The sequence below is a fragment of the Cibotium barometz genome, chromosome 19, assembly GCF_041138505.1.
Source record: "Cibotium barometz isolate CiBa-2024 chromosome 19, ASM4113850v1, whole genome shotgun sequence".
NCBI classification, from domain to species: domain Eukaryota; kingdom Viridiplantae; phylum Streptophyta; class Polypodiopsida; order Cyatheales; family Cibotiaceae; genus Cibotium; species Cibotium barometz.
Genome location: NC_141064.1, coordinates 58,718,512 through 58,744,799, shown reverse-complemented (window position 1 = coordinate 58,744,799; position 26,288 = coordinate 58,718,512). Strand labels below are relative to the sequence as shown.

Here is a 26,288-nt window from a genome sequence, read left to right as displayed (position 1 = left end):
AAATGATCAAGCTTGGCAAATAAGGTGACTTTCTCTCCATGCACTTGCCAACAACCTGCATAATCAACCTTGTAGACTCTCTAGTCATGACCATGTAAAATAAAAATGGCATCCCCTATGTGCTCATCTCTATCACTCCAATCAACTTTTGCTCTAGCCGGTCCACAAGGCATGTTGTATCTTGCGACAGTTAGTGCGTACTTACGTTGCCGTCTAGCTCTTGTGAAGGCATACATGCCCTTCTCCTATTGGTTGTATCTTGTGTTCAACATTTCATGACTCCTCATGTATGCCATTCCCATCTTCTCTAATGCTCGTGAGGCACAGCTCTAAGCCTGGGTCCTGCAGGGAGCATAAGTTGGTAGGGCCATTGGTACCCCCAAAGGACGAAAAAGTCTCCTGCTTCCCCAGCTCGCCTTGTCGGACCTTCCACCATCGCCAATGCCCTTGCGCGTTAGTCGCCAGCCCCGCAGCCGTCTGCTCATTTGTCGCTTTAAGTCTTCATCTCCTTCCTTTCGTAGCTCGACATAGGTTCCGTCGGCATAGCATGGTGCAATGCAGTCCGTGCTGATGAAGAGCGATCAAATGCACGCGGGATCCTATCTGCAGTACCGTGTGGTGGCGTGGAAGGGCATTTTTCATGAATTTTGCCGCAGCTAGCTTCCGCGATCTTGGCAGTGCTGTTGCCTTTCTCCGGATCTTCTTCATTTTGAGGAGGGGGGTCGTTTCTGTGGTATGCGCGCCCCGTGCGGCGTCCACAGTCCTCTTCTCAGCCTTCCAGAGGCATGTTCAACAAATTAATCCGCAAGCCGAAAGGAGGCAAGCCAACGAAGCCGGACGGCAATGAAGCTCCGTCGGCGGGGGAGGGTCCGGCGGGCCGCGGACGGCCGGCACCATCTCTACAAACTCCTGTTCTTCGTTTTCCGGAGACAAGGCCTGCTGCTGCCGCTCCTAACGGCCTTGAAACCCCACCTGCTTTGCGGGATGTTCCCAGCTACGAGAGGCCGGCTCTTGTGCGGAAGAAGCTCAGCCTGTGCACCGTGGTCTTCGATTTCTCCGATCCCACCAAGAACCTCAGGGAGAAAGACATCAAGCGGCAGACCCTCCTGGAGCTTGTGGACTATGTGTCCTCTGGCACAGCCAAGCTCAACGAGAATGCCTTGGAGGATAGCTTTCGTATGATATCTGCCAATCTGTTCAGATCTTTGCCCGTGCCCTTGCGCCACTATGCCCCTGGCGCTGATGCATTTGATCCTGAAGAGGAAGAGCCTAGCATGGATCCATCCTGGCAGCACTTGCAGCTTGTGTATGAGTTCGTCCTGCGCTATCTCATCTCTCAAGAAACCGATGCAAAGGCAGCCAAGAAGTACATAGATCACTCCTTTGTGCTCCGGTTGCTGGACCTCTTTGATAATGAGGACCCCAGGGAGAGAGACTATCTGAAGACAATCTTGCATCGCGTATATGGGAAATTTATGGTCCACCGCCCATTCATTCGCAAGGCCATCAACAACATATTCTACCGGTTTATCTTTGAGACCGAGAAACACAATGGCATCGGTGAACTTTTGGAGATTCTTGGAAGCATTATCAATGGATTTGCTCTTCCTCTCAAAGAGGAACATAAGCTGTTTCTAGTCCGGGCACTGATTCCACTTCATAAGCCTAGGTGCCTGGGGATGTACCATCAGCAGCTGTTGTATTGTGTAACTCAGTTTGTGGAAAAGGACTTCAAACTCGCAGATACTGTTATCAGAGGATTGCTAAAGTACTGGCCCGTGACAAACAGTCAAAAAGAGGTATTGATGCTTGGAGAGCTGGAAGAGGTCTTGGAAGCTACTCAGCCAGCGGAATTCCAACGTTGCATGATACCGCTATTCAGGCAAATTAGTCGTAGTCTCAATAGCTCACACTTTCAGGTGAGTCAGTTTTGTTGACATCTACGCTCTTTTCTACTCCTTCAAGCAGGTCCATTTGTTGGCTTTTATATCATACTTTTTGGCTTGAGTTTTGAGTGCATTTAGCATTTAAGCATGTGCTTCACTGTTGCCATCGTTTCATCTTGGAGCAAACTGTTTTTGAGTAGAAGTGACTGCTGCAACCCTCGACAGCTCAAACAAATGTGTTGCTGTTTTAAGATTGTGCTTTGATGCTCCTTATATGGCATGAACTAATCCGCCAAAAACGAGAACACAGATAGATTCTGAGTTACTGGCTCATTTCAAGAAGCTTGGTGCTTGGCAGTGATGGTAATGCCAGTCCGATCTGGAGTTTGGAAGGAAGGGCAGTCTGTATCTTAGATTAGTGTCCAGCTTGTGCTTTGATACTTGGCTCTTGGATGCTAGCTCAAATTTCATTAGTCTGAATGTTTTCTGATGCATGAAGGTTCAGATGAAAAAATAGGCAAGGTGTAAAACAATGATATGAGTAATACTGGAGAAAAAGAGGATTGCATGTGTTTGCTTAAAGAGATTGGTGGTTGGTGAGATAGGTGAATTGTTGGGCATTGAGATGTTATGCCCATTCTGTGGGTGGTTGATTCAGAGATCCCTGCCACTATACAGGATCATGCTGAACTAGCTTTAGGTGTGTGCTGTGTGATTGAGCAGCATAAAAGTTAAACCCTGCGTCAAACTGAAAACCATGAGCAGTTTACTGTGAATAGCAAGTTGTGAGTGAAGCATAGCTATGGGAAATGGAGAAAACGACATTTTTATTTCTGGGCTGAAACGGGGAAATGCCATGCCAGCATGGGAGCTTCGGTTGGGGGCCTTGATCATGTGGAGGTGTAGAAACTCAAGCTGTGATCGTGCTATGGAGATAGCTTTTGTACAATGCTAAAGAGATGGGAAGAAAATGCGGAAAGGGTGTCGTAGAATCAGGCAATGCAGGAAAATTTCTACCTTGCAGTTGGGGAGATGGCCTGTTGCCTTGTGTGGGAAATGCTGCTTTCTGCTGTTTTCCCAAATGGGAAACACTTCCCATTGGCAACTGTGTTTAGGGCACGTGTTGGAACTTCGTTTCCTACTTGGAGGGGTGATGCTCTTGCATTTTCTCTTAACTATGGAGTTGTCCTCGTATGGAAAAGTTTATTGTAGTAGAAGACGGTCTAGGCTAGTTTTCATGGGCTTGGCGGTATGTCACATGCACTCTGCACTATAGTGCATGGTGACAAGATGGCTCATTATCAGTGCATCATTGTACAACAATAGGACATGAAAATGTCGTATGCCGTGGCTCCATTGTAATCCTCAGTCCAGGATATGTCAGGCACGAGCTACGTAGGTCATTCCTCAACCTTAGAGTGTCGGTTAGTCAGTCAAGTCCCTTAACCCACTTGAAGAGAATCATTCATGCATGTAGAGTTAGTAGAAGCCTTAGGATTTGCATTAGATCGTGGTTTGCATTTGCATAGCATTCATCCCCATGTGCATGTAAACCATTGCATAAGCCTTAGAACTTTATTCAGCATTATTAGCATATTTATTAGCATTATTCATCATTATTATTCTATTATTCAGCATTTATCACATTATTACAAGTTGTGTAGTATTTATTATGCAGTCGGCCAGCTCTGTGCATGTAAACCATTGCAGAAGCCTTAGAACTTTATTCAGCATTATTAGCATATTTATTAGCTTTATTCATCATTATTATTCTATTATTCAGCATTTATCACATTATTACAAGTCGTGTAGTATTTATTATGCAGCCGGCCCGCCACCCATGCTCATATAAATAGCAATCGCTTGCATCTCATCATTCATCTTAGCATTCAAGCATCAACGATTCAGCATTCAGCCCTTTGGATCATCATCGCTTGAAGCATAGAAGTATTCAGGAGCATTAAATGCATCATCAACAATCAGGCAAGGAAGAAGCGCTTCAGTCCCTTGCGTTTCTCAGCCTATAGCAGATTTCAGCATATGCATACATCATCGTTTGCTCCATCCTCCCGGGTGAAGGTAAACACAGCATATTCATGCATTCATCTTGCATATTCATAGCCTAGAAGAGTCCCAATTCAGCTCATCTCTCACCCACAGTTTGCAGCCTTCCTACAACCCCTTGGAAGAGTGCATTGGCCTTGAGATTGGACATCATTGGTACTTCTACAGTTGCTGATAGGGTTTTTTGTGCCTATAGAAAATGCCTAAATGATATGTCCACCCTACCCCAAGAAAACAAAATAAATCATTGATGTGTGGTTAGAAACCTCAGGAAAGGTAATTGCTGCGTGGTAGTTTTTTGGGCCACTTTCCAAAAAACTAAAATTAGCCATTACTGCCCTAGCCAATAGAAGAAAGTACACATGTATATAGTAGAGAGGGGAGACTGCGAAAGAAAGGCGATAGTTGCGGGAAGTTGTGGAGAGAAGCTGGGAGTTGGAGATGCGTGGAAAAAGAAGTTTGTAGACAGAGAAGATTGGATTGTGTGTGAGCTAGACGTCGAGAAGAGAGTAGAGAAGAGAAATCGAGAAGAAAGTCGAAAGGGCACAGAGAAGAAAGTCGAAAGGGCACAGAGAAGAAATAGAATCGTGAAGAGCGAAAGAGGAAGGGGGGAAAGCAATTCGGAAGATGTTTTGTTGCGACAGTTTTTGTTTGAGAAGAAGACACAGCGGGTATTGCTTGAGTTGACTTGAGTTTTGCCCAGAGCAGAAGTTACAAAGGTGAGTGGGTCTTGTAGGTGGTGGGTTCCCTAAGACCATTGAGGCTGCAATTCTGTTGGAACTTGGTCTAGATCAAAGTCTTTATCAACAATCCTCTGCAGTGTTTATTAGTTGTTGTCTGTAGAGTGCAACTGCAGTTATGGTGGTTGTTTCTTGTTCTTTGTGAAGTCGAGAATACAAGGTTTTGCTGAGATATGTTGGGGTAAAGGCATAATGCCCACCCTTATAGTGTGTACAAGCCCATAAGTTATAATACATAGTACACTTAGTACTTTTAATGTACTAAGTGCACTATGTGTACTAGTGCAATATACATGTGTGATAGGGGAGTCACACTCATTCCCATGAGTTGACTTATCCCCATAACTCTCTCTCTCTCTCTCTCTCCCTTGTTCTCTCTGTGTATGTCTCCCAGATGAACATTATAACCTAACCCTAATTCTTCTTCTCCCATTCAACTGGTATCAGAGCTATAGTCATTCCCTCCCTCTTGATAGCATCTTCGGCCAGCATAGAACATTGAAGCTAGACGGCTGGCTTTCAATCGTTGGGTGGCGCACCAGGAAGGGGGCGAACTTTCAACTAGCTGGGCGTGAGCGAGTACCCGCAGGCGAACAGGCATTTTGGTCGCAGGGGCTAAGCTGCTGCGCAAGGAGGTCAAGGCTCTTCAATCAGAACAGAGAGCGCTCTGCGACACCTCACGCACAAGCTTTGGTTGCTTCTCTGGTCCACAAGGCGGATAGGTAAAGGCGAGCTCGTAGCGAACAACAAGGCGCTAATCGTGTAGCGCTACAAGGCGTCAATATAACAGGCCACGTAAGCCTCTAGGCAGGCGAGCGAAGAAGCAGGCGGGCGAAGAAGCAGGCGAGCGAAGAAGTTGACGGTGCGGTGACGTGACGCTTTCGCCTTGCTGCCTTCGCCGTGTAGAGCTGGGCGTAGACTGGCGCTAGGCGAAGCAGGTGTGGAGGCTTAACTGGCTGCGAACCAGAACAACACGTGCGGCCAACAACGTGTCATACGTGAACCCGGATACGCCCCTGAAGCTGGCGGACTATTTCAATCTGGGTGGGCAGCAACAGAGCCAGCCAACCGTACATTAGCTACAGCAGCTTCATCACCCCCCTTCTGCAACAGCATCAGATTTTCTGCAACAGCAAAAATCATCAACCCCTTTTCCTGCAACAAAAAGAAAAATAAAAAATTAAGAGGTATTTGCCTTCAATTTTGGGAATTTCTTATCAATTCAATCAATTGAGCAGGTACAGGTGTCCAATTGCTCAATTTTTGAGCAAAATTGGCAAAATTGGGTGACATTGGTCACAATCAGGATCAATTTGCAGGAAATTGGATGTCGAAATTTGGGGCTTTTGATGTAATTGTGCAATTAAGCAGTCATACATGCTGTATGATGTGAGAAATCGCACATTCGGGCAAAAATGCAGCAAATTGCAGTGCAAATCAAGGGGCTTTTGTGCCGATTTGGTTGATTTGCATGCAGGCAATCGCATTTGATGCTGTGGGCAATGTGTTGATGCTTGTCAAGCACTCAATGTGCCTGTAAATCAAGGGGTTTTCATGTATTGGATGTATATGTGGCCAGGGGGAAGCATCGTGAACACTCTGGATGCCTTCATGTGCGTCAATGTACCATGTATGATCAGCAATTGATCTTAAATCAAGGGGCTTTTCAAGATTTTATGCTTGTTGAGCTTGGCAAAGTAGCAGGCAAGACTCTTATGCCTTGAATCCTCAGAAATCAGCTTGTAGTCAAGGGGCTTTTGCCCAATTTCTGTTCGGGACTGTTGTATGCAGTGTTCGGGACTGTAAAAGTCTGATTTTCACTCATTTGGACAGCCAGGAGAGCATTTATTGCTACTGTACCCGTTGGTACAGATTTGGTACAGCTTTGTACAAGTTTTGCCATGGCTGCACATTGATTTGAGTGGGGAAAAGGTTCATTTACAGCTGCTGTACTTGCCGGTACAGGTTTGGTACATTATTGGTGAGCACTTAGTACTGCTGTACAGTACTTTGGAAGGGCAACAAAGCACATTTAAGGTGCTGTCCTAAATCTGCAGCAACCAGATTTTGGTGTTTTCATCACATACAGTGGGAGAAAAGTTGCATTTGTGCTTTCGTAGTGGGAGATAAAGCTTGGGAGAACAACTGTGAGCACTTTGTGTGCTTTTGGTGCAGTGTTTGCACATTTTGCAGTGGGAGTGGCCAACCCTGGCAAGAAGCATTGGGAAGCAGTGAAAGGTGTCATGAGATACCTGAAGGGCACACAGGATTTGTGCATTTGTTTTGGGAAACAGGATGCATTAGTGCATGGTTACATGGATTCGGATTATGCCGGTCATCCAGATAACCGGAAGTCTACTACCGGTTATGTGTTTACATTCACAGGAGGTGCTGTGTCATGGATATCCAGGATGCAGAAATGCACAGCCTTATCTACTACAGAGGCCGAAATTGCAGCCACAGAGGCTTGCAAGGAGGCATTATGGCTATCTCGGTTAGTTATACAGGGGATATTCCATTGTTGCATTGTGACAGTCAGAGTGCCATCCAGTTGGCAAAGAACCCTGTCTTTCATGCAAAGACAAAGCATGTGGATGTGAAGTATCACTTCATCAGAGAGGTGATAGAGAATAAGCAAATTCAGCTTGTTAAGATTCATACGGATGACAACCCGGCAGATCTGTTGACAAAGAGTTTGCCTACGGAGCGGTTTGCTCATTGCAGACACTTGATGGACATTGGATGAGGCCAGTTTCAGCCTTGATATGGCCTTGTATATTATCATGTACATGCTGATTTTTTCTTTTCCTTCATTTAAGGGCACTTTGCCTTTAAGTGGGAGGTTGTTGGGGTAAAGGCATAATGCCCACCCTTATAGTGTGTACAAGCCCATAAGTTATAATACATAGTACACTTAGTACTTTTAATGTACTAAGTGCACTATGTGTACTAGTGCAATATACATGTGTGATAGGGGAGTCACACACTCATTCCCATGAGTTGACTTATCCCCACAACTCTCTCTCTCTCTCTCTCCCTTGTTCTCTCTGTGTATGTCTCCCACATGAACATTATAACCTAACCCTAATTCTTCTTCTCCCATTCAAGATAATTGTGAAGAAGTCCCTTGGTTTTGTGGCGCTTACCTCTTTTTTGTTCTATCCCCAAATCTCAGGGGTGTTGAGATTTGCTCAGTTGTATATACACAGGGAAGTCTGTTAATGTTGGATTGATGAAATCTTATGTTTTGGTTTTAGTTATATGGTTTTGATGGAGTTTGTTGAGAGAAAACTACTGTGAATAAGGAGCTGACTAGTGTTAAATTAGATTTGTGTCATTTAGCTTGTGTTTAAGTCAGCAATTTCTAAAAGAGGCAGCTTGATTAGCTGTGTGTCAGCATAGGTCAGCTGAGGTTGTTTGAATATTGGTCTGGTCTTGTTTAACACTTGTGAGGCTAGGCTTACAATCAGAAGCAGTCAGAAGTCAGTCTGACAGGTTGAGCATTGCTAGTAGTTTAGGTGTTGGTTAAAGACTGTGTCAGGTCACAAGGGAGTTAGCCCGGATCAGTTGAGGCCCAATAGCGGTTAATTGTGGGTGTTCAAGAGTGGTTTTGGTCTCTCTGTACTGAAGAGGAAAGTTTTGAGTTAAGTCTGACTGTCAGCTGTCAGTAATCAGATAAAATTGAAGGAGAAGGTATCCCTGAGTCAAAATATCGTCAGCAGCTGTCAGCTGTGAGTATAGGGAGATGAATCTGGTGGGGTTTGAGTGTTTTGAGGGCTTTAGAGGGTCAATGGACACATAGGATAAGAATTCTGCTCCAGTTAGGTTAGCTAGGTCAGTTTGGTCAAAACAGTCAAAATACAGTCTGTTGGAGTTAGTAGTGAATCTTTGGTGTGGTAACTCTTTGAGATTTGAGCAACTTGAAAGTCGGAAGATCAGAGGACCCGTAAGTGAAGAATTCTGCTTCAATTGAGACAATTGGGTCAGTCATTCAAGACTTTTCGGACAGCTGGGTCTGTCTCAGGCAATTCAATTAGAAGGGTGTCAGAAGGGAGGGAGCCGTGTGTCAGCAAGAGGTCCAAGGTGGTCTTGGGGACGTGGATATAAGGATAGCTGATGCCGGAGGACAATAGAGGATCCTGGTGGACACATTTTGGAAGGAAGTGAGCGTCAGCATTCGGAAGCAGGTATTCTCTCAACAACTGATCTGTCTATGGCAGCTGAGAGTATTTTTGGTCAGTTAGTAGTCAGTTGAGGTCGGCTGAAGGGTTATAAGGGAAAATTAGAGGTTTTGGAGCCTTGGTTTGGTGTTGTTTGCTGGTGTTGTGGTGTGGGTGATAGTTCTCTCTTGACGGTGGTGTGCTTCAGATGGGCTAGAGGCAGGTTCTCTCGGGCACGTCATTATTTTGGTGCCCCCATGGAGGAGGGCTTTGAAGCACCCTTTCAGTGTGTTGCAGGTTTGAGAGTTTTCAAGACAGCAGACGGCAGCCATGCTTTCATATCCAATGTTCTATGGGCATGCTGGAGAGGATCCAGAGGAATTTTTGGCGGGGATGGAGATGGTAGCATTTACCTTTGGGAAGGATAGAGATGAGGATAAGTTAACCTTGTTGTCAATGTTATTAAAGGGAGATGCCAAAAGGTGGCTACAGACATGGAGAGCACAGCTGAATTAGGGTCAGGCTTATGAAGATGTCAAAGTGGCCTTGGTGCAGCATTATAAGCAGGGGGAATCCCCAGATGTTGTTGGATTATATCATCTCCAGAGTCTACATCACCTTTTCATGCTTGTACTGGTCATTTTATGAGACCCTGTATTGCACACGAGGTGAATTTAAAGAAGCTATAACCGATTAACCCAGTCGAGGCATATTTTAGTAGATATTATTCAGCATTTTTCTACCATTTTTAGGCATTTTTAAAGCATTTTATGCTACTGGTCTGCTGTCGGCTTGCTACAGCTGGCCGACCAGCACTTTAGGGGATTATATAAGGGCTGACCCCCCTTTCCCCCATTTAATCTCATTTTTCAGCATTCTCCTGAGGTCATTAGCAGTTGCTTCTGCTTCTTACCATTGTACAGCACCTACGGGCTTCCCTCGTGCTCAATTTTCAGGAATAAACATCAGTTTCTAGCATTTACAGGTCTCGTACCTGGGCCTTCATGTGTGTTTTCTATTTGCTTCACTTTCTTTCATGGTATCAGAGAAAAGCGCTGACCTGTGAGCAGAAGAGAATTGTGTTTTCTGTTTTGAAGTAGAGGCTTTGACAGTTTGCTAGGTTTTTTGTAGACTTCAGCGTAGAAGGTGCTGCATTTTCTTCGGAGAGCAGAGAGCAGAGGCTTCCTCAAGATTGCTGCGTTTTCTTCATCTGACTCTTTGGACTGTTGTGTTTCTGAATTTTCAGCAAAGATTGCCGATTTTTTCTGCTAATTGGATTGCTGAAGCCCTCTTCTAGGTGCTGAGCTTGGAGAGATCTTTCTTCTCCCTCTCCTTTCAGTTTCACACCCTCCCTCCCTTTCTTCTTGCTACGCACAGCCTGAGAGGAGGTTTCTTGTCAGAGGACATGGCTTCACGAGGTTTCTCTACTGCTGCTGCTTCTCCTGTTGATACTCCAGCACCATCACAGCCTGGATCCTTTGCTCCCGCTCCACAGGTGGTTCCTATTCTCAATCTTTCCTCGTTGAGTTTCTCTCATCTAGGTCTTGCTCCCACCCCTACCCATATACCATCCTACAATCCTCCCCAAGTCAGTGACTCCATGAAGCTTACAGCAACCAACTATCATACGTGGTCTTTCTATACTCAGTTGTTGCTGGAAGGAGCCAATGTGTGGATGGCTATCACCACACCTCACTTGGTGGACCCTGCTTTGAGAAGCATATTGGATGCTCGGGCTTGTCTTGTCATCATCCATGGCATGACTCCATCTATACGGGCACAATTTGTCTCTACTTGGAGGAATGCCCATCAGATGTGGATAGAGATCCAGAGGAGGTATGGGAGAGTTTCGACAGTGAAGATTGCCAAATTGGAGTTAGATCTGGAGAAGCTTACAATCAACGAGTCAGATAACTTGATTGAGAAGATTGGAGAGTTCACTCGTATCAAGGTGCAACTTACGGGAGCACCATCAACAATCCCATCCATAAACTTCTTGGTAAATTGCCTGCTTCCTTTGATTCTTTAAGGGGTAATATTTATTTCCGTGATTCTCTCTCCCCTTTTGAGGAAGTCGTGAGACGACAAGTGCATGCTTCGCGGAAAAGGCAAGTCGGAGTTTGCCTTTGTTGCCTGTGACAAGGGAAAAGACAAAGGTGGAAAAGGAAACTCCAACAACAACAACAACAACAACAACAAAAACAAAGGCAAACACAAGGGTAAATATGATTCTAAGGAATCCAAGGACAAAAGCAATGAATGTGATTATTGTGGAAGTCAGGTCACAGTGACGCTCGCTGCTTTGCTCATCGTGATGATTCTCGAGCAGCCAAAGCCAAGTATAAAGTCCAGGATGCTTCTAAAGCATTTGACAAGGACAACACCAAAGATAAAGGCAAAGTTTCAGAGGAGGGATTTGCCAAAGTTGCATACATGGCAGTCACAAATTCATCCACTTCTTCATAGGATTCACTCCTCGTGATCATAGATATGACTTCTCCAGAAGAGGTTAGTGACACCCCTGAACTCCTCGTGATCATAGATATGACTTCTCTTGAAGAGGTTAGTGACACCCTTGAAGCGGTGGAATGGGTTGGTGATAGTGGTGCTTCTGTCCACATGACCAATCAGGCCCATATCTTGGAGGGCTACCAGACTCTCTTCTTTAGTTCGCATCGGTGACAACTCTTCACTTCCTGTCACCGATGTTGGTAATGTTTCTTTGGGTTCCTCTGCCACCTTACATGATGTTCTACATGTACCACGGATTTCCAAAAATCTGTTTTCAGTATACAAAGCTTCTCAGAAGGGACTTGGTGTGTACTTTGATGATGAGGTCATTGAAGTAATCGACAAGAAGACCCTTTCGGTTATTGCCAATGGAGTCCATGATGGGGGTCTCTACAAGATCATCAAATTTTCTTCCTAGATCCCTCACACTGATTCCCATATTCATCAGCTTTTCTCCCCCTTGATGGCTTTGGTTTCTGAGGCAGATACTTCTCTATGGCATTCTCGCTTCGGTCATGTACCCATTGCTGCCTTACAGAAGTTCCATTCTAAGCAGGTTGTCAGTGGACTACCTTAGCTCAGGTCTCTCTCACACATCTGCTCATCCTGCATGATGGGCAAGCATCATCGAGATGCATTTCCAGAGGAGGCCACTCATCGAGCAACCCGAAGATTGGAGCTTATACATGCAGATCTTGCAGGACCTATGGAGGTTGAGTCTCTTGGAGGGGCTCGATATTTTCTTTTTCTTGTGGATGATTTCACTTGCAAAGTCTGGGTATGTTTTTTGGCTTGCAAGTCAGATGCTTTTGCCAGTTTCAGGACTTGGATCGCGATGGTGGAAAATGAGTCTGGGAGTAAAGTTTCATTCCTCCGGACTGATACTGGTGGCGAGTTTGTACCATTTGATGACTTCCTTGCTTCAAAGGGCATTCACCGACAGACTACAGTTTCTTACACTCCTCAATAGAATGGAGTTGTGGAACGAAAGAACCGGACCGTCAAAGAGATGGCTCGTGCTTTGTTGCGTCATGTAGGTCTTCCTCTTGCTTTTTGGGGTGAAGTTGTGGCTACCTCAGTTTATCTCATTAACCGCTCTCTCACAAAAGCAGTTGAGGGGATGACTCCGGAGGAGGAGGCTTTTACAGGACACAAGCCTTTTGTTTCTCATCTATGTGTTTTCGGTTTTGTTGCTTATGTGCATGTCCCAGATAAGAAAAGGACCACACTCGCACACGAAAGTCAAAGAGGATGATCTTCACAGGCTATAGTCTGAGATCCAAAGGGTACCGTTTTTGGGATCCGGAGGTTGATGACATCATCATTTCCCGTGATGCTCGGTTTGATGAGAGCTTGTTTGGCATTACCTCCCCCATGCCCACACTAAGGGTGCAACTCTTCGCACTGGGGTAGCCCTATGGGTTGGCCCCATCTCTACATGTAAACCTATATGCCCACAGAGGTCTGGCATCCAGTTGCAAACTAGACACACAGAACATCTGACATCATTCCAGAGGGAGACTCACAGCGCGGACTGGCACTGCTTCATGTGTAGGACAGTGCACACCCGACCTTGGACTCATGTGCAGGACAATGCACACCTGACCTCGGACGACTGAGATGGATCCCTGGCTGACTCGTCCCGGACTGGGCTCACATGGGACCAGTTTACCATCCCAGGTCCTGCACCTTCTGTACAGAAATGTCTACGTGGCATCCAAGTGCGGGATGCACGTGACATCCCCTTCTGCTTAACTTGACGGAAGCTGCATAGCCTCCAAATAATCCGTCAATAATGCCGGATAGTCTTCGAAAAATTCTTTGTCGAGCCATACCGCTTCATGAGTTTCTCGGTCCTGAAACTTCGTGAGAAACTGTCGTAGTCGTCGGCCTGAGCCATGCTTGAAACGGTGCAGAAGGATCTGTTCTGGAACCATTACTTCTTCTTCATCAATAATGTCTGGTTCCGCTTCGTCTTTGACCTCTGAAGGGAGTGGACCTGCATATGGCTTTAACCAACTGACATGAAATACATCGTGCATAGTCCAACTTGGAGGTAGCTTTAACTGCATAGACACCTCATTAATCTTTTTCCGGATGGGAAATGGTCCGAAGCTCCTGAAAGACAACTTTGGGCATCGCTTGCCCACCTGCTTCAATCTTTGCTTCATAATCCGAAGATACACCCAATCCCCTTCCGAAAACTTTATGTCCCTTTGGTCTTTATTGGCCTGTCGAGTGTAGGCCTCTTGCGCTTTAGCCAATCTGTCTTTAACGGACTCTAGGATCTCCTGGTAAGACTCCGTCACTCTGTTCGCCTCCGGTACTGAAGACGAAGTCCTGGTTAACAACGACTGGAAAGGCCTTCCAAACGCTGCCTCATATGGAGTCCTGCCAATAGCTGAAGAAAAAGAGTCATTCAAAACAGCTTGAACTAAAGGCAAAAACGATTCCCACTTACCTTGCTGATTGTGGACATAACACTTCAGTACATTAAAGGCCAACTGGTTGTATATCTCTGTCTGGCCATCTGTCTGTGGGTGGAATGCACTGGAAAAATTCAACTTAGTACCAAAATTATCAAACAATGCCCTCCAAAAATGACTGGTAAACTTGGCATCTCGGTCTGACACTATGGTCCTAGGAATCCCGCCAATCGGGTACCAATGCCGAATGAATAGCTGGGCAACATCCTCGGCGGTCACATTGGCCCTGCAAGGAATAAGCATAACAAATTTGCTGAACCTATCAACAATAGTTAAACACTGTGTATTACGCTTACTCGGACTGGGAGGCAGATTTGTGACAAAGTCCATCGAAATGTCCTGGAAAGGACCCTCAGGAATCGGCAAAGGCTGTAACAACCCTATCTTCTTTCCACGAGGAGCTTTCACCTTTTGACAAATGTCACATCGTTGTACATATGTAAACACATCACGCCTCATCTTTGGCCAATAGTATTGCCGTTCTAATTTCTCCAGAGTCGAATTCATGCCCCTATGACCACCTGTAATGGCGTCATGGGCATCATGGAGAAGAGCTGCCCGGAATGACTTCATGACACATAGTCGGCCTTTGTAGAAAAGCCAACCATCGCGTATCAGAAAATGGCATGGTCCTGTGGCATCCAATGCCTGTTCCCACTGAGTACCGAATTCCTCGGAATCCGCGTACGTGTGCTTCATGTCTTCTAGTCCCGACCAACAAGGTCAAGTCTAGTGGTTTGAATCGCAGATACTTGTCCCTTCCTGCTCAAAGCATCGGCCACTGGATTGGCCTTTCGTGGAAGGTACGCAATCATACCACCGAACTGCTGGAATATCTGACTCCAGCGGTGTTGTCGATCACTCCACTGTGCACTCGGCATCGTTTGAATCCAGCGCAATGCCTGATGGTCAGTGCGAACCTTGAAGTCACGGCCATATAGGAAATGTTTCCAATGTTTCAAGGCGTGTATTACTGCGAGGAGTTCTCGATCATAGACTGAGTAGTTCTTCTCGGCGGGCAGTAACTTACGAGACATGTAAGCTACTGGATGACCATTCTATTGCAATACACCTCCGATTGCGATGTTACTCGCATCGGTGATCACCTGAAATGGTTTGTCCCACGAGGCAAGTGCTAAACAAGGTGCTTCTGATAAAGCCACCTTGAGGTTCTGGAATGCCTCCAACGCTTGTGGAGTCATCCGAATCTTTTGCCTTCTTGTTTTCACTCCCTTTAGCAGATCGGTAAGATCTGCCGAGAGATCAGAAAACTTGTCAATGTGGGTGGAATATGCCTGGCATATACCCACAAATGATCTAATGTCATAAGCGGTCTGAGGTACTTCCCAGTTAACAATCTCGGCCACTTTAGCCGGATCAAGTTGAATGCCTTCGGCACTAATTATATATCTCAAGTAATGTACCTGGATTAGATAAAATTCTGACTTCTTTTCATTGACGTAGAGCTCGTTGCTTTCCAGCAACTTAAGGACTTTCTCCACATCAATGTCATGTTGCTCAACTGTAGCTGAAAATATGAGTATGTCGTCCAGAAATATGAACACACACTCTCCAATCAACTCCCGGAAAATACGCATCATCATGCGGTTAAATGTAGCTGGGGCGTTCGTCAAGCCAAATGGCATAACCACAAATTCATAGTGGGTCCGTTCTGTACGGAAAGCTGTCTTGGGGATGTCCCCCTCTACAATCCGTACCTGGTGGTACCCACTCTTTAAATCCAGTTTGGAGAACACCTTAGCTCCATTCAGCCTCTCGAGAATATAATCAATTCGAGGCATCGGGAATCTGCTCTTGATAGTCAGCTTGTTGAGTGCACGATAATCGACACACAATCGAGAAGACCCATCTTTCTTCTTGACAAACAAGATCGGTGCTGCAAATGGCGACACGCTGGGACGGATGAAGCCAGCTTGCAACAATTCTTGGAGTTGGCGGTCCAACTCCGATTCCATTGCCTTAGAAAGGCGATACGGAAACTTGCTCGGGGGTTCCGAGCCTAGGAGGAGGTCAATCCTGTGATCCTCCGGTCTGGACGGGGAAAGCTGGGGAGGGAGACTGTCCCGAAGAAAAATCTTCTGGAACTTTTCATGGAGAACCGAGTACTTCTCGGAAGCACTGGCCACTGTCTGGGCTGTCTGGATGTAAATCATCGCACACTGTGCGCCTTTCCTGACTGCTCGCTTAGCCTGCACAAGTGGCTTATGAGCGGAAAGTTTGGAATACCTGGCTCACACTTAATGGTCACCGGGGTGTTTGACACATTCCGATCGATTTGGAACGTGTGCTTGTCCCACTTGACATCAGGAAGAAACTTGTGAAACCACTGGATACCCAAAATTATGTCTGCTCCTACAAGAGGGGCAACCATAAAGTCACGCACAAACTCTATGCCCTGAATCACTAACTTAGCACCTAGAGCTTCATACTTGACGCTCGTTGTCATACCTGTGCTAAAACCCTCAACTTGTTTGTCCACCGGAGTCACCTCGAAACGGGCACGCCTAGCGGCCTGTTCCGTGATCACATCCTCCGTGCTGCCGCTGTCAAACAAGACAACGACTCTCTGGCCACCTATGTAGCCAAAGGACTTGAGCAATTCGTTGCGCTCATACTCTTGGTCATGGGCGCCCTTCTGCTTATCTTCGAGCTCCCGGCTAATAATTGCTCCAACTGAAGCACCGGGGGTTGAAGAACTAGGGGTAGCCGCTGGGGTCTGTGTGGGAGCTGTGCTCACCACGGAAGCTGTGGAGACGGCGGCGGCCTTTGGAGGCTTCTTCGGACAATCCCGAGAAGTATATCCTTTTGTGTGACAAAAGAAGCATCTACCCTCCTTCCTGTACTGAGAAAGCTCCTCAGCACTCAACTTGCCACCTGTCTTGCCTGCCTCCGCTTTTTGGTCTGGAGTAAGCTTAGACGCATTGTTCGAGTTCTTGGAGCCAGAGGCTCCCGGGCTCTGTCCTGGGGAAGACCCCGTCTGGTTCTGGCTTTTGCCCCCCGAGGCGTTAGCCTTGGGAGAAGCCGGCTGGGAAGTCTTGGGCTTGCCACCATTGTGTTTCATTTCTGCACTCTGCGCAAGCGAGAGTGCGTCCTCAAAGGTGGCTGGCCTAAACATACGCACCTCCCATTGGATTTGCGTGTCCAGGCCATACAAAAACTGCCCTTTCTTGTCCGTATCAGATAAGCCTAATTGCAGACACAAGGTCGAAATTTTATTGGCAAACTGAAGGACTGGTTGCGCGTTCTAACGCGCTCCCTTGAACTCGTCTTCGAGTCGCTCAAGGTAGTGGGGCGGTAGAAACCGCTGCTTAAGGTCGTGGACGAACTCGTCCCACACATAAGCTGCCATACCTGCTCTGGTGTGGGCATGAGCCCACTGAGTCCACCAAGGAATGGCCTCACCTTCCAAGTACCAACTAGCTAAGATCACTTTGTCAATATCTGTTTTCCTAACTGCGGCAAAGTAAGCTTCAAATTGATGTAACCATGAATAAAGAGTAGTGGGATCGAGTTTACCATTATACTTACTGAAATTCATTTTCTCGGGAAAATGATTCGAGGGCGCCGCCGGTGTCAATCTGGCGTCCAAAGCTCTAAGGTAACGCTGGTGTTCCACTCGTCGCATGGCGTCGTCTTCTCATTGTCGAATCTCCAATGCACGTATCTGCATCTCAAGCAAGGAGCTTGGCTGCGGCTGTGACCCCGCGAGAGGGTCCCTGTGACGAGGATCTGGTATCTGGGATACGGAAGGAGAAGGAGGAGGAGATGGAAAACGCGACGCTGGAGAGCGAGAACGCTCCTCCAGAGCCAAAATCCGCGCCTTCTGCTCATCCAACTTGGTTGTCTGGTCTGCGATTGCTCGCATCATCTGTTGGAACATGTCTGTGACACTCAAGCCGGGTGCCCTAGCTGGGTTGCCTGGTGCACTCTGGTCCCATGGTTCTGGTTCTCTCTCGTCGCCGAAACTCGCCATAGCGGGAAAATGCAATTCCTTTCCGGAACGCAATCTGACCATCCACTATCTGTGTGGGAGACTTCCGGAGGCTTCCGAAGGCTAAAAACCAACCGTCCTTCGAGGGACAGGAGTCACTCCGAAAGGGGTAGTCCACCGGCGTCTAAAAACCAACCACACGAGCGAAAAAATTTTCTGGTTTTCTTTGCTGAATCTTTGTCCTTGAAGTGAGCTCTGATACCACTGTAATATGCGGAAGCTTCGGAGAAGGATCGGTACTTCAAAACTCAGAAATCAGCACTCTTTTCGCGACGAAATTAACGCACAAACTGAAAGGAGATGTGCAGAAAAATAGAGAGAGAAGGGGGAGATGGAGAGGACACAGTATTGGGTCCCAATTACCCTCTGTAGGGCCCCCACCACGGATGGTGTATTTGCTTTATTAGAATGATGTAAATCTGAAAACAAATACAGAAACTTGACCTTTTCTTGGCTGGAAAACCTGCCCTTGACCTTCAGTCCTTCACCCCTTTGCGTTAGCAACCTCTTGGCTGTCCTGGCCCTTGTTTGCTTGATGCACTTGGTGAATTATGAGATGGCTTCAATGATTCTTGGCTGGAGTATTTATACTCCTCCTTTCATCCAGTCGGCCAGCTTCATAAAGCCCCACGACTAGGTCTTTTTTTAATAGACTTATGCAATATTTGTGTTTTCACACAATGCCACATGCTGACCACTCTGCGCATGCCTGTGTGGGACAGTACCAGGCTGCGCATGGGTGTGGGACTGCCCCTACACCTGGCCGACCTGCTGGTTAGGGTTTCTAACCCTGTCGGCTGCCTGTCCAGCAACAGTAAAGCTGGCCGACAGCCCTTCCAGCCCATGCCATGGCTGGTGGGCACAACTTGGGCCCTCCTGGCCCCTTGGGGGTGGTTCTACACCTCCCCCATGCCCACACTAAGGGTGCAACTCTTCGCACTAGGGTAGCCCTATGGGCTGGCCCCATCCCTACATGCAAACCTATATGCCCACAGAGGTCTGGCATCCAGTTGCAAACTAGACACGCAGAACATCTGACATCATTCCAGAGGGAGACTCACAGCGCGGACTGGCACTGCTTCATGTGCAGGACAGTGCACACCCGACCTTGGACTCATGTGCAGGACAATGCACACCTGACCTCGGACGACTGAGATGGATCCCTGGCTGACTCGTCCCGGACTGGGCTCACATGGGACCAGTTCACCATCCCAGGTCCTGCACCTTCTGTACAGAAATGTCTACGTGGCATCCAAGTGCGGGATGCACGTGACAGGTGAGGAGACCGAATTGGTGACACTAGGTGCAATGGTTCTATGAGGGCACTCGGCAATATGGTGTGTGCCCTTATAATGGAAACATTGCATCAGTGGCCTATATGCCATATTGTTGAGGTCCCTTGATCTTTGTTGCATGCCATGGCCTCGAACAGAGACTTATGGTCAATGACTGGTGGTTGCTTTGGATATCCGTATGAGTCATATTACTCATATGACTCATAGCTCTAGTGCTCTGGACTCTCAAAGTCCGCTAGCAAAGGCAATGAGTACTATTTTATCGGTGTGGTTCCAGGAGGAACCAGTTGGGGTGGTAATACCGGAAGTGGGTATGGCATTGGTGTGGGTCTGTACCATAGTAACATGAAACGTTTTGTCCGTTTCATCGTTTCGAAGGTTTTATTTCGTTTCGTTTCGTCTGTTTTGGACGAAACGCAAAGGTTTCGAAATGACGCTTCTTATATACACATACCAAATTTATAACATAGCCAACAAAAATATGAAGATGCATTTTTTGGGACTAGTGGGTGTGAAATTCATTATTTTTGGGAGTTGGTTTTTTGGTATTTTTGAAATTTGGGCAAGAAAAGGGGAGAAAGAGAGGAGGAAAGAAACAAGTTGGAAGGGAAGAGGGAGGTGAGAAGAAAAGGGAAGAGGAAGAGGAAGAGGAGGCGTGGAGGAGAAGAAGTGAAGGAGCGAAAAGGAGGAGTGGACGAGGAGAAGAGGCGGAGCAACAGGTCGCGGCTGAGAAGAAGCGTCGGATGCGTGAAGTGGCAAATGGACAGCAAACAAGGACAGAAACGACGGCAAAAATCGTATTTGCAAAAAAAAAACCTCTCGCCCATTTTTTTGACCTCACTTTACATTTGGGCGAAACACCGTTTCGATGGGCAGGTTTCGTTTTGTTTTGAAACGTTTCGTGCCGTTTCGAGAGGGCAAAACGGGTTTTTATGTTACTATGGTCTGTACGTACCTTGCGATACAGGGTTTTGATGAATGGGTGGTGGATAATGTACGAGTTGAGAAGTCTTTGGTATGGGCGGTAGGGCTTTGACATCGAAAGCATAGGTTGTGGTGCCGGATTTCCCTGGTACCAACAATGAGCTATGTCATGGTTCACGTGGCATTGGCAAAGCACAATATTGTTGTTGTCTGGGCCTTAGCATTGGACACTCGGTACTTATATGATTTCGGCGGTAAATTGCATACCAAACCATATCTCTACGTGGGAATAGATGTGGATGTCCTGCTTGAGGTGTTGGTTGGGGTTGGCCTTGGGGCTGTCCCTGCCATTGTTGGCTTAGATGGTTTAGCAGATTCTCCGCCAACTCGTCCACGCTCATGTCCTTGACCAGGACTCTAGTTAGTGCTAGTTGGGTATCCTTGGTTGACGATGAGGCTTTGGATGATGCTTTCCCTATCTCTTGGTTTGGGTGGACGACTTCTACATCCTTATCTTGCAGATTATCCGCTAGGTCTATTACCTCACGGCAACACTCATCGAGGATGCAGGGCCTAGACTTGTAGAGATGGGCGTGAAGCCTCGTGCTCTTGAGACCGATCATAAATTGATCGATGAGCGATAGGTCATGGAGTCTCTCGTGGGTGCTGCGTCTCATGTGGAGATACTTGGTTCTAGCGATATAGTCCTGCATTGTTTCGCCCTCCTCTTGCTTGAGGTTCTAGATTTGTGCAATAGGATTCCATTTGGCTCCATTGGGCGAGAATCCCACAACGAATGTGTATCTCAAGGCCTCGTAGCTAGTCTTTTCAAGTGGATTTAGTGATCTAAACCATTGGCCTGCTTTGCCTTTAAGGCAAAGTCCGAATGAGCAGATCTTGGTGGGATCACTAATTCGTCCCATGGCCTCATAAATTTGATGGAGCTTCTCTAGGTATTGAATGGGATCCATCAAATTTACTCATCCTCCTTGGAGATGTGGATTGGCTTGGTTTTCCCTAACTTTGAGCCCCTAGTGGCTATGCTGGTTGCAAATCCCCTTCCCATTTCAAATGCCATTCCTAGCATGTGGTTTGATGTGCTGCAATTGATTGTATTGTTGTTTCCAACAATTAGTCTAGATCAGGTTCGCACTAAAGATCCCTGGTGTTTTTGGATCAGATTTGAGAATTATTTCAGACATGTTTTTTTTTTGGGTTATTGCTAGGCTCACGCATCTAGGTTCACGCCTCTAGGCTCATGCGTCCAAGTTTACGCCTCTAGACTCATGTAGACTCACATACTTTGGGCTTATGTCTGCAGGTTCACGTGTTTGAGTTCACGTATGCAAGCTCGGGTCTCTTTTTGTATGAACTCGGCTCACTTGCTTCCCTTGTATGAAATAGGTCTATCTGGGATACGGAAATCTAGGAACTGGGCCTTATTGGGTAATAATTGTATTTAATTCTCCAATAATTACGAAGGACAAGAATTTTCCTTGGAATTTGTCGTTGGTACAATTGTATGATAGGAAAATATTCTAAAGGCATTGATAAGTGTATTTGTACAGGTCTTTATGGTTGTAGTAATTGGTCTGTACTATATCAGGTATACCTACCTCCAGGCTTACATCTTTAGGGCTCACGTGTCCAGATTCATGTCTTTTTGTGCGGGACTGTAGGCTCACGTTCCTTACTTGAGAGCTAGTTTGGCCTGGTTTTTGGTGGTTTTTGTGAGATTTTGGACTTGATGGAATGTGATTAATGTTTTTAATCCTACTAAATGTTTTTTGATGGTTTAACATGCTTCTACTTTACCAGTTATGGTTTAACATGCTTCTACTCTATCAATTCCACAATGCATGAATAAATTATGAAAAAATATAAAATGCATGAACAAAAATTGACAGTTTTACTCTATTATGGTTGTAGTAATTGGTTGTATACCTACCTCTAGGCTTACATCTTTAGGTTCACATGACCAAGCCTAGGGCTCACGTGTCCAGATTCATGTCTTTTTGCACGAGACTATAGGCTCACGTTCCCTACTTGAGAGCTAGTTTGGCCTGGTTTTTGGTGGTTTTTGTGAGATTTTGGACTTGATGGGATGTGATTAATGTTTTTAATCCTACTAAATGTTTTTTGATGGTTTAACATGCTTCTACTCTATCAATTCCACAATGCATGAATAAATTATGAAAAAATATGAAATGCATGAACAAAAATTGACAGTTTCACTCTAATTCAACCTTAATGGAGTTGGGCTACTTATAGTGAATATTTTCTAGGTGCATGCAACCTATTCAAAGCAACATTGCCTTGCTCTATGTGTGGGCAATGCTCATGTTTTTGGAGTGAATTTTACTCCTAATCACAATTGTTAAGCTAATTCTTGGATCAAACCAATGAAATTGTTAAGCTAATTCTTGGATCAAACCAATGAAATTTAAGCCTCTTGGGCTCCAATTTCAATCACCAAAAAAATCAAAGTTTTTCTCTACCAATAGATGAATATAGATTGTCCTAATGCAAAATAAACTCCGAATCAAAATCAAAATCAACTAACAAACATATCCAATGCTTCAAAACCGTATGTTTTTCAGAATGTGACGTCTTAATCAATACTGGGTAATATTGGGTAATTCCAATTGCTTGGAATGGACGGAAAAATGGAGCTAAGCCTTAGGCTACTCCCTAGCAGTGGTGTCAAATGTATTCAAGTCAAGAGCTTACCTTAGTCTTGCCGAAGCATGTGTCGTTGGGTTTTGCCTTGGAGCCACAAATGTGGGTGCACTAGCTCATTTGTCGCGTCCTCACTACGTTGTCACACTGGAGTGTTCCTTGCTAAATGGGTAAAGGGAGAGCTCTCAATGTCTAGATAGAGACAAGAAGAAAAGATCCTTCGTGATGGTTCTCTCTCACAAAAAGCAAGGGAAGAAGAAGCTAATCGAAGAGGGAAGCCTACAATCAAACCTATTCAAGCATGCATTCATCTAGCAAGCATGAATTCAAAAGCATACAAGTAAGCAAGAAGAGGGAAGAAAGAGAGCTTACAAAAAAACTATTGCAAGGGAATGATCGTGGATCGCTTATTGTCAAAAATGACAAGTGAGTAGTTTTCACACTAGGTTGGTCAAACTTAAAAATGGTCCGGCCTCTATTACTAGTCTTAAGCAACTATGTACACCAAGTTCGTAGACTTTCCCTATTTGACATTAAGCTCATGGTGAGGCGGCTTTATATTCTAGCATTGTCTTATAACATATAAGTGCCCGTTTGCACGGGTAAGATGGAAAAAACGCCTTATGGTAGGTTTGGCGGGCGAAACCATGTTAACCAACAGAGTGGTTAACACATGGCATGCGGACATGCTTGATCCCCAGTTTTGGCTATGATTAGGAACCTTTTCAGACATGGAACAGCTAGGATTCATGATAAGGATTTTACCCAAGGCAGTCAAAAGGAGCTAGACGCCATATCCAAGCAGTTCTGCATTTTATGCACATTTATACTTGTTCTCTGCTGGCCAATAGCAGTTCCAGAAACTGACCATAGATAGGGGTAAATTGCAGCCTAAAAATAGGCATAATCTTTTCCATTGTATTCATCTGATCCCAGGTTTTGTGGGACAGGTTATAGGCTTAGGTGTTTCCTTTTGGAGGCCATGTTGGCTAGGATCTGTGTACCTATTAATACATATATACAGAAAACACTGTTACAGAAACATCTGTTCATCTCTGAGTTTTGCACAGTTCTTAGTATAGGCAGTGCTTCCGCATGTGACAGTGTTGATGGTCTCTGCAGGAGTTGTTGTGGGAAGATTCTTTTCTGGGTGGCTCATAGTGGGAGGGAGGCTAAACAGTCTTCCTGGAGCGTAAGTAAACCATCCACTAGAGAAAATATTTCTTTCTAGGACTGGGCTGCGCACTGCCTCAAGACAATTTTAGCTCTAATATCAATGTTATATGCACCACGGAACCTTGAGTGGTAAGGCATGCAACAAAGTCTTTCTGTGTGCCTTTGAAGAGAAGGGTAATAGAGAAAATGCAACTACACATGATTGGGGATCTAACACACAGCAAGAGGGGCTGCAAGCTGATGGGTTAACTGCTGCTAGATGGATCTTGTTGATAGGCTGAAGTGGGGAGAGGAGGGGGCTCTTTCTAGGGCCATCAGCCCCTGTATCTAATGGTTGGCCTGTCCGACCGCCTGACGTATCCAAATCGGCTTGTCCACCCTGGCTGCCCCTGCATGCCGCCTGCCCAGACATGTCCGGTGTCTGCCAGTTGGCTTAATAAGCTACCTTGGACAATTGCACACACTTCAACTTTAGGTGGATTACAAGATCATGTGGCGGGACTTTGCATGGATGACTAATTGACCTACCATGTGCTACCCTAATTGACTGTTCCACTGAATTGGATCTCACAAAATGCAAAGTGCACACATTGCTGACCCCAAGGTTAACCCAAAACTTGCACTTATAGCACCTGACTGCAGTGGGTGCACATGACACTGAAAGCAAGCAGGTCCTGGTTTCAGAGGGGTTTGTAGGAAGGTCTGCGTAGCACCATCGGACAGTGTCAATGCCATCAGCAATACCTTAGTGAGTCCTCAACATTAAAGTTGAAGGCGTTTTTTGTCAGCTTTGTTAGTTCATACCTTGTGTTTTACGAAGTGTGTCAAAATGGATAGGATGTCTACTGTGCAGCGGTCTGGTTGGATGATTAGCTGTAACAATGGATTTTGATCAAGTGCAGGTAGCCGAGCGAGCACTATTATTGTGGAACAATGATCATATTGTTGGTTTGGTGGCACAAAACCAGCAAGTCATTCTGCCTTTGATATTTGGTGCGTTGGAGAAGAACTCTAGAAGCCATTGGAATCAAGCTGTTCATGGCCTAACACAGAATGTAAAAAAGATGTTTCAAGAGATGGATAAGGATCTATTTCAGGAATGCCTGAATGCTTTCCATGAAGGGGAGGCCAAGGAAAAAGCTAAAGAAGAGAAGAGGGAGGCAACATGGAAATGCCTAGAAGCTGCTGCTGCTGCAGCATCAAACTCTTCAAATGCTGGTCACTAGAGTATAGTCACATTTCGGATCTATGGCAGGGTGGTATATGCACCACAAGAGATGAAGTTTGAAGGCCATATGAAAAGGCCAAGAACCTCCAAAAAAAAGAGAAGAAAATTGCAGGCCCAAAAAATGATATGGTTATAATGGATTGGTGGCAAGCCTATCCCTATGCGAAAACTGGCATAGTAATCAATTGTGGACAGAAGAGTGTATTCTAAATGTATTGTTGTCTGGGCTATTTTACAAGCCCTTCCAGTATGTCATTTTGTATATTCTTATGGCTGTACTTCGGTATTTCACAAGAGCTTGATTTACAGTATTCTCTCCATCAGATACGTCTCTCAATTCAAGTATATCATTCACTCCATCAGATTTATGTATCTTAAATTAGCTAGTCTTTTCCTCATTCTTTTGTTTCGTTCTTCATTTTCCTTTTAACACATGTAAGGGGGCAGCCAAGCATCCTCAAGGGGAGATCTCACTTGCCCGTCCCTCGTGGGTGGGAGATTTTCCATGTCCAACCCCTGCCTCCCTGCCTGTTGGTTGGAATGCCCATGTGCATGTACATTTTCATCCTTGCTTTTGTTACTGGCACAACTGGACATGTATGCATAGGCTGTGCATACTTGCTTTTGTTACTGGCACAACTGGACATGTATGCATAAGCTGTGCATATTTATTTTTAATGTCATCAGACAGTAGAAGATATATGGGTCTGACGAACATGGCGATTTCACAGTGGATATGTGCTTGCGTGCTTTTGTGAACATTTTTTTCTTTTGGTGTTTTATGTATTGAGCTTCTAATTGAGAGATCCTGGTCCCCGACTCTGCACTTAGGTGGCATCATTTTCATCTTTCTAAAATTGCCTGGAAAAGGACAAGAAGGTTTAGTAGGTTGGTTACGGACATACATTATTGAGTTAAGAGTGAACAAGAAGCTATTAGCAATATAAATATATATGTACACATTGACATCATAATGAACACGATTTGTGACACGAGGTGTGGAAGAACAGATTGTAAAGAAAAAGGAAGAATGAGGAGGGATTTGACACTCGCAGTGGAGTTTCAGCGAATGTAAAGTTGATGATACCCATCCGATGAAATGAGGAGGGATTTGACACTCGTGCATG

The 26,288-nt window shown here is 45.6% G+C and overlaps 1 protein-coding gene across 2 annotated transcripts; it reads left to right on the top strand.

Moving 5' to 3' along the window:
• The first annotated feature begins 255 nt into the window (after nt 1-255).
• On the top strand, nt 256-25,540 carry LOC147628794 (serine/threonine protein phosphatase 2A 57 kDa regulatory subunit B' beta isoform-like). Of its 2 annotated transcripts, none has more exons than XM_086814045.1 (2): nt 256-1,919; nt 21,400-21,629. In XM_086814045.1, exons 1-2 carry the CDS (start codon nt 786-788, stop codon nt 21,475-21,477), a joined length of 1,212 nt encoding a protein of 403 aa, XP_086670171.1. In that variant the 5' UTR covers nt 256-785; the 3' UTR covers nt 21,478-21,629. The 2 variants fall into 2 exon arrangements, with proteins under 2 accessions (XP_086670171.1, XP_086670170.1); XM_086814044.1 differs by lacking the exon at nt 21,400-21,629 and adding an exon at nt 24,836-25,540 and having other exon boundaries at nt 262-1,919.
• The last annotated feature ends 748 nt before the right edge of the window (nt 25,541-26,288 follow it).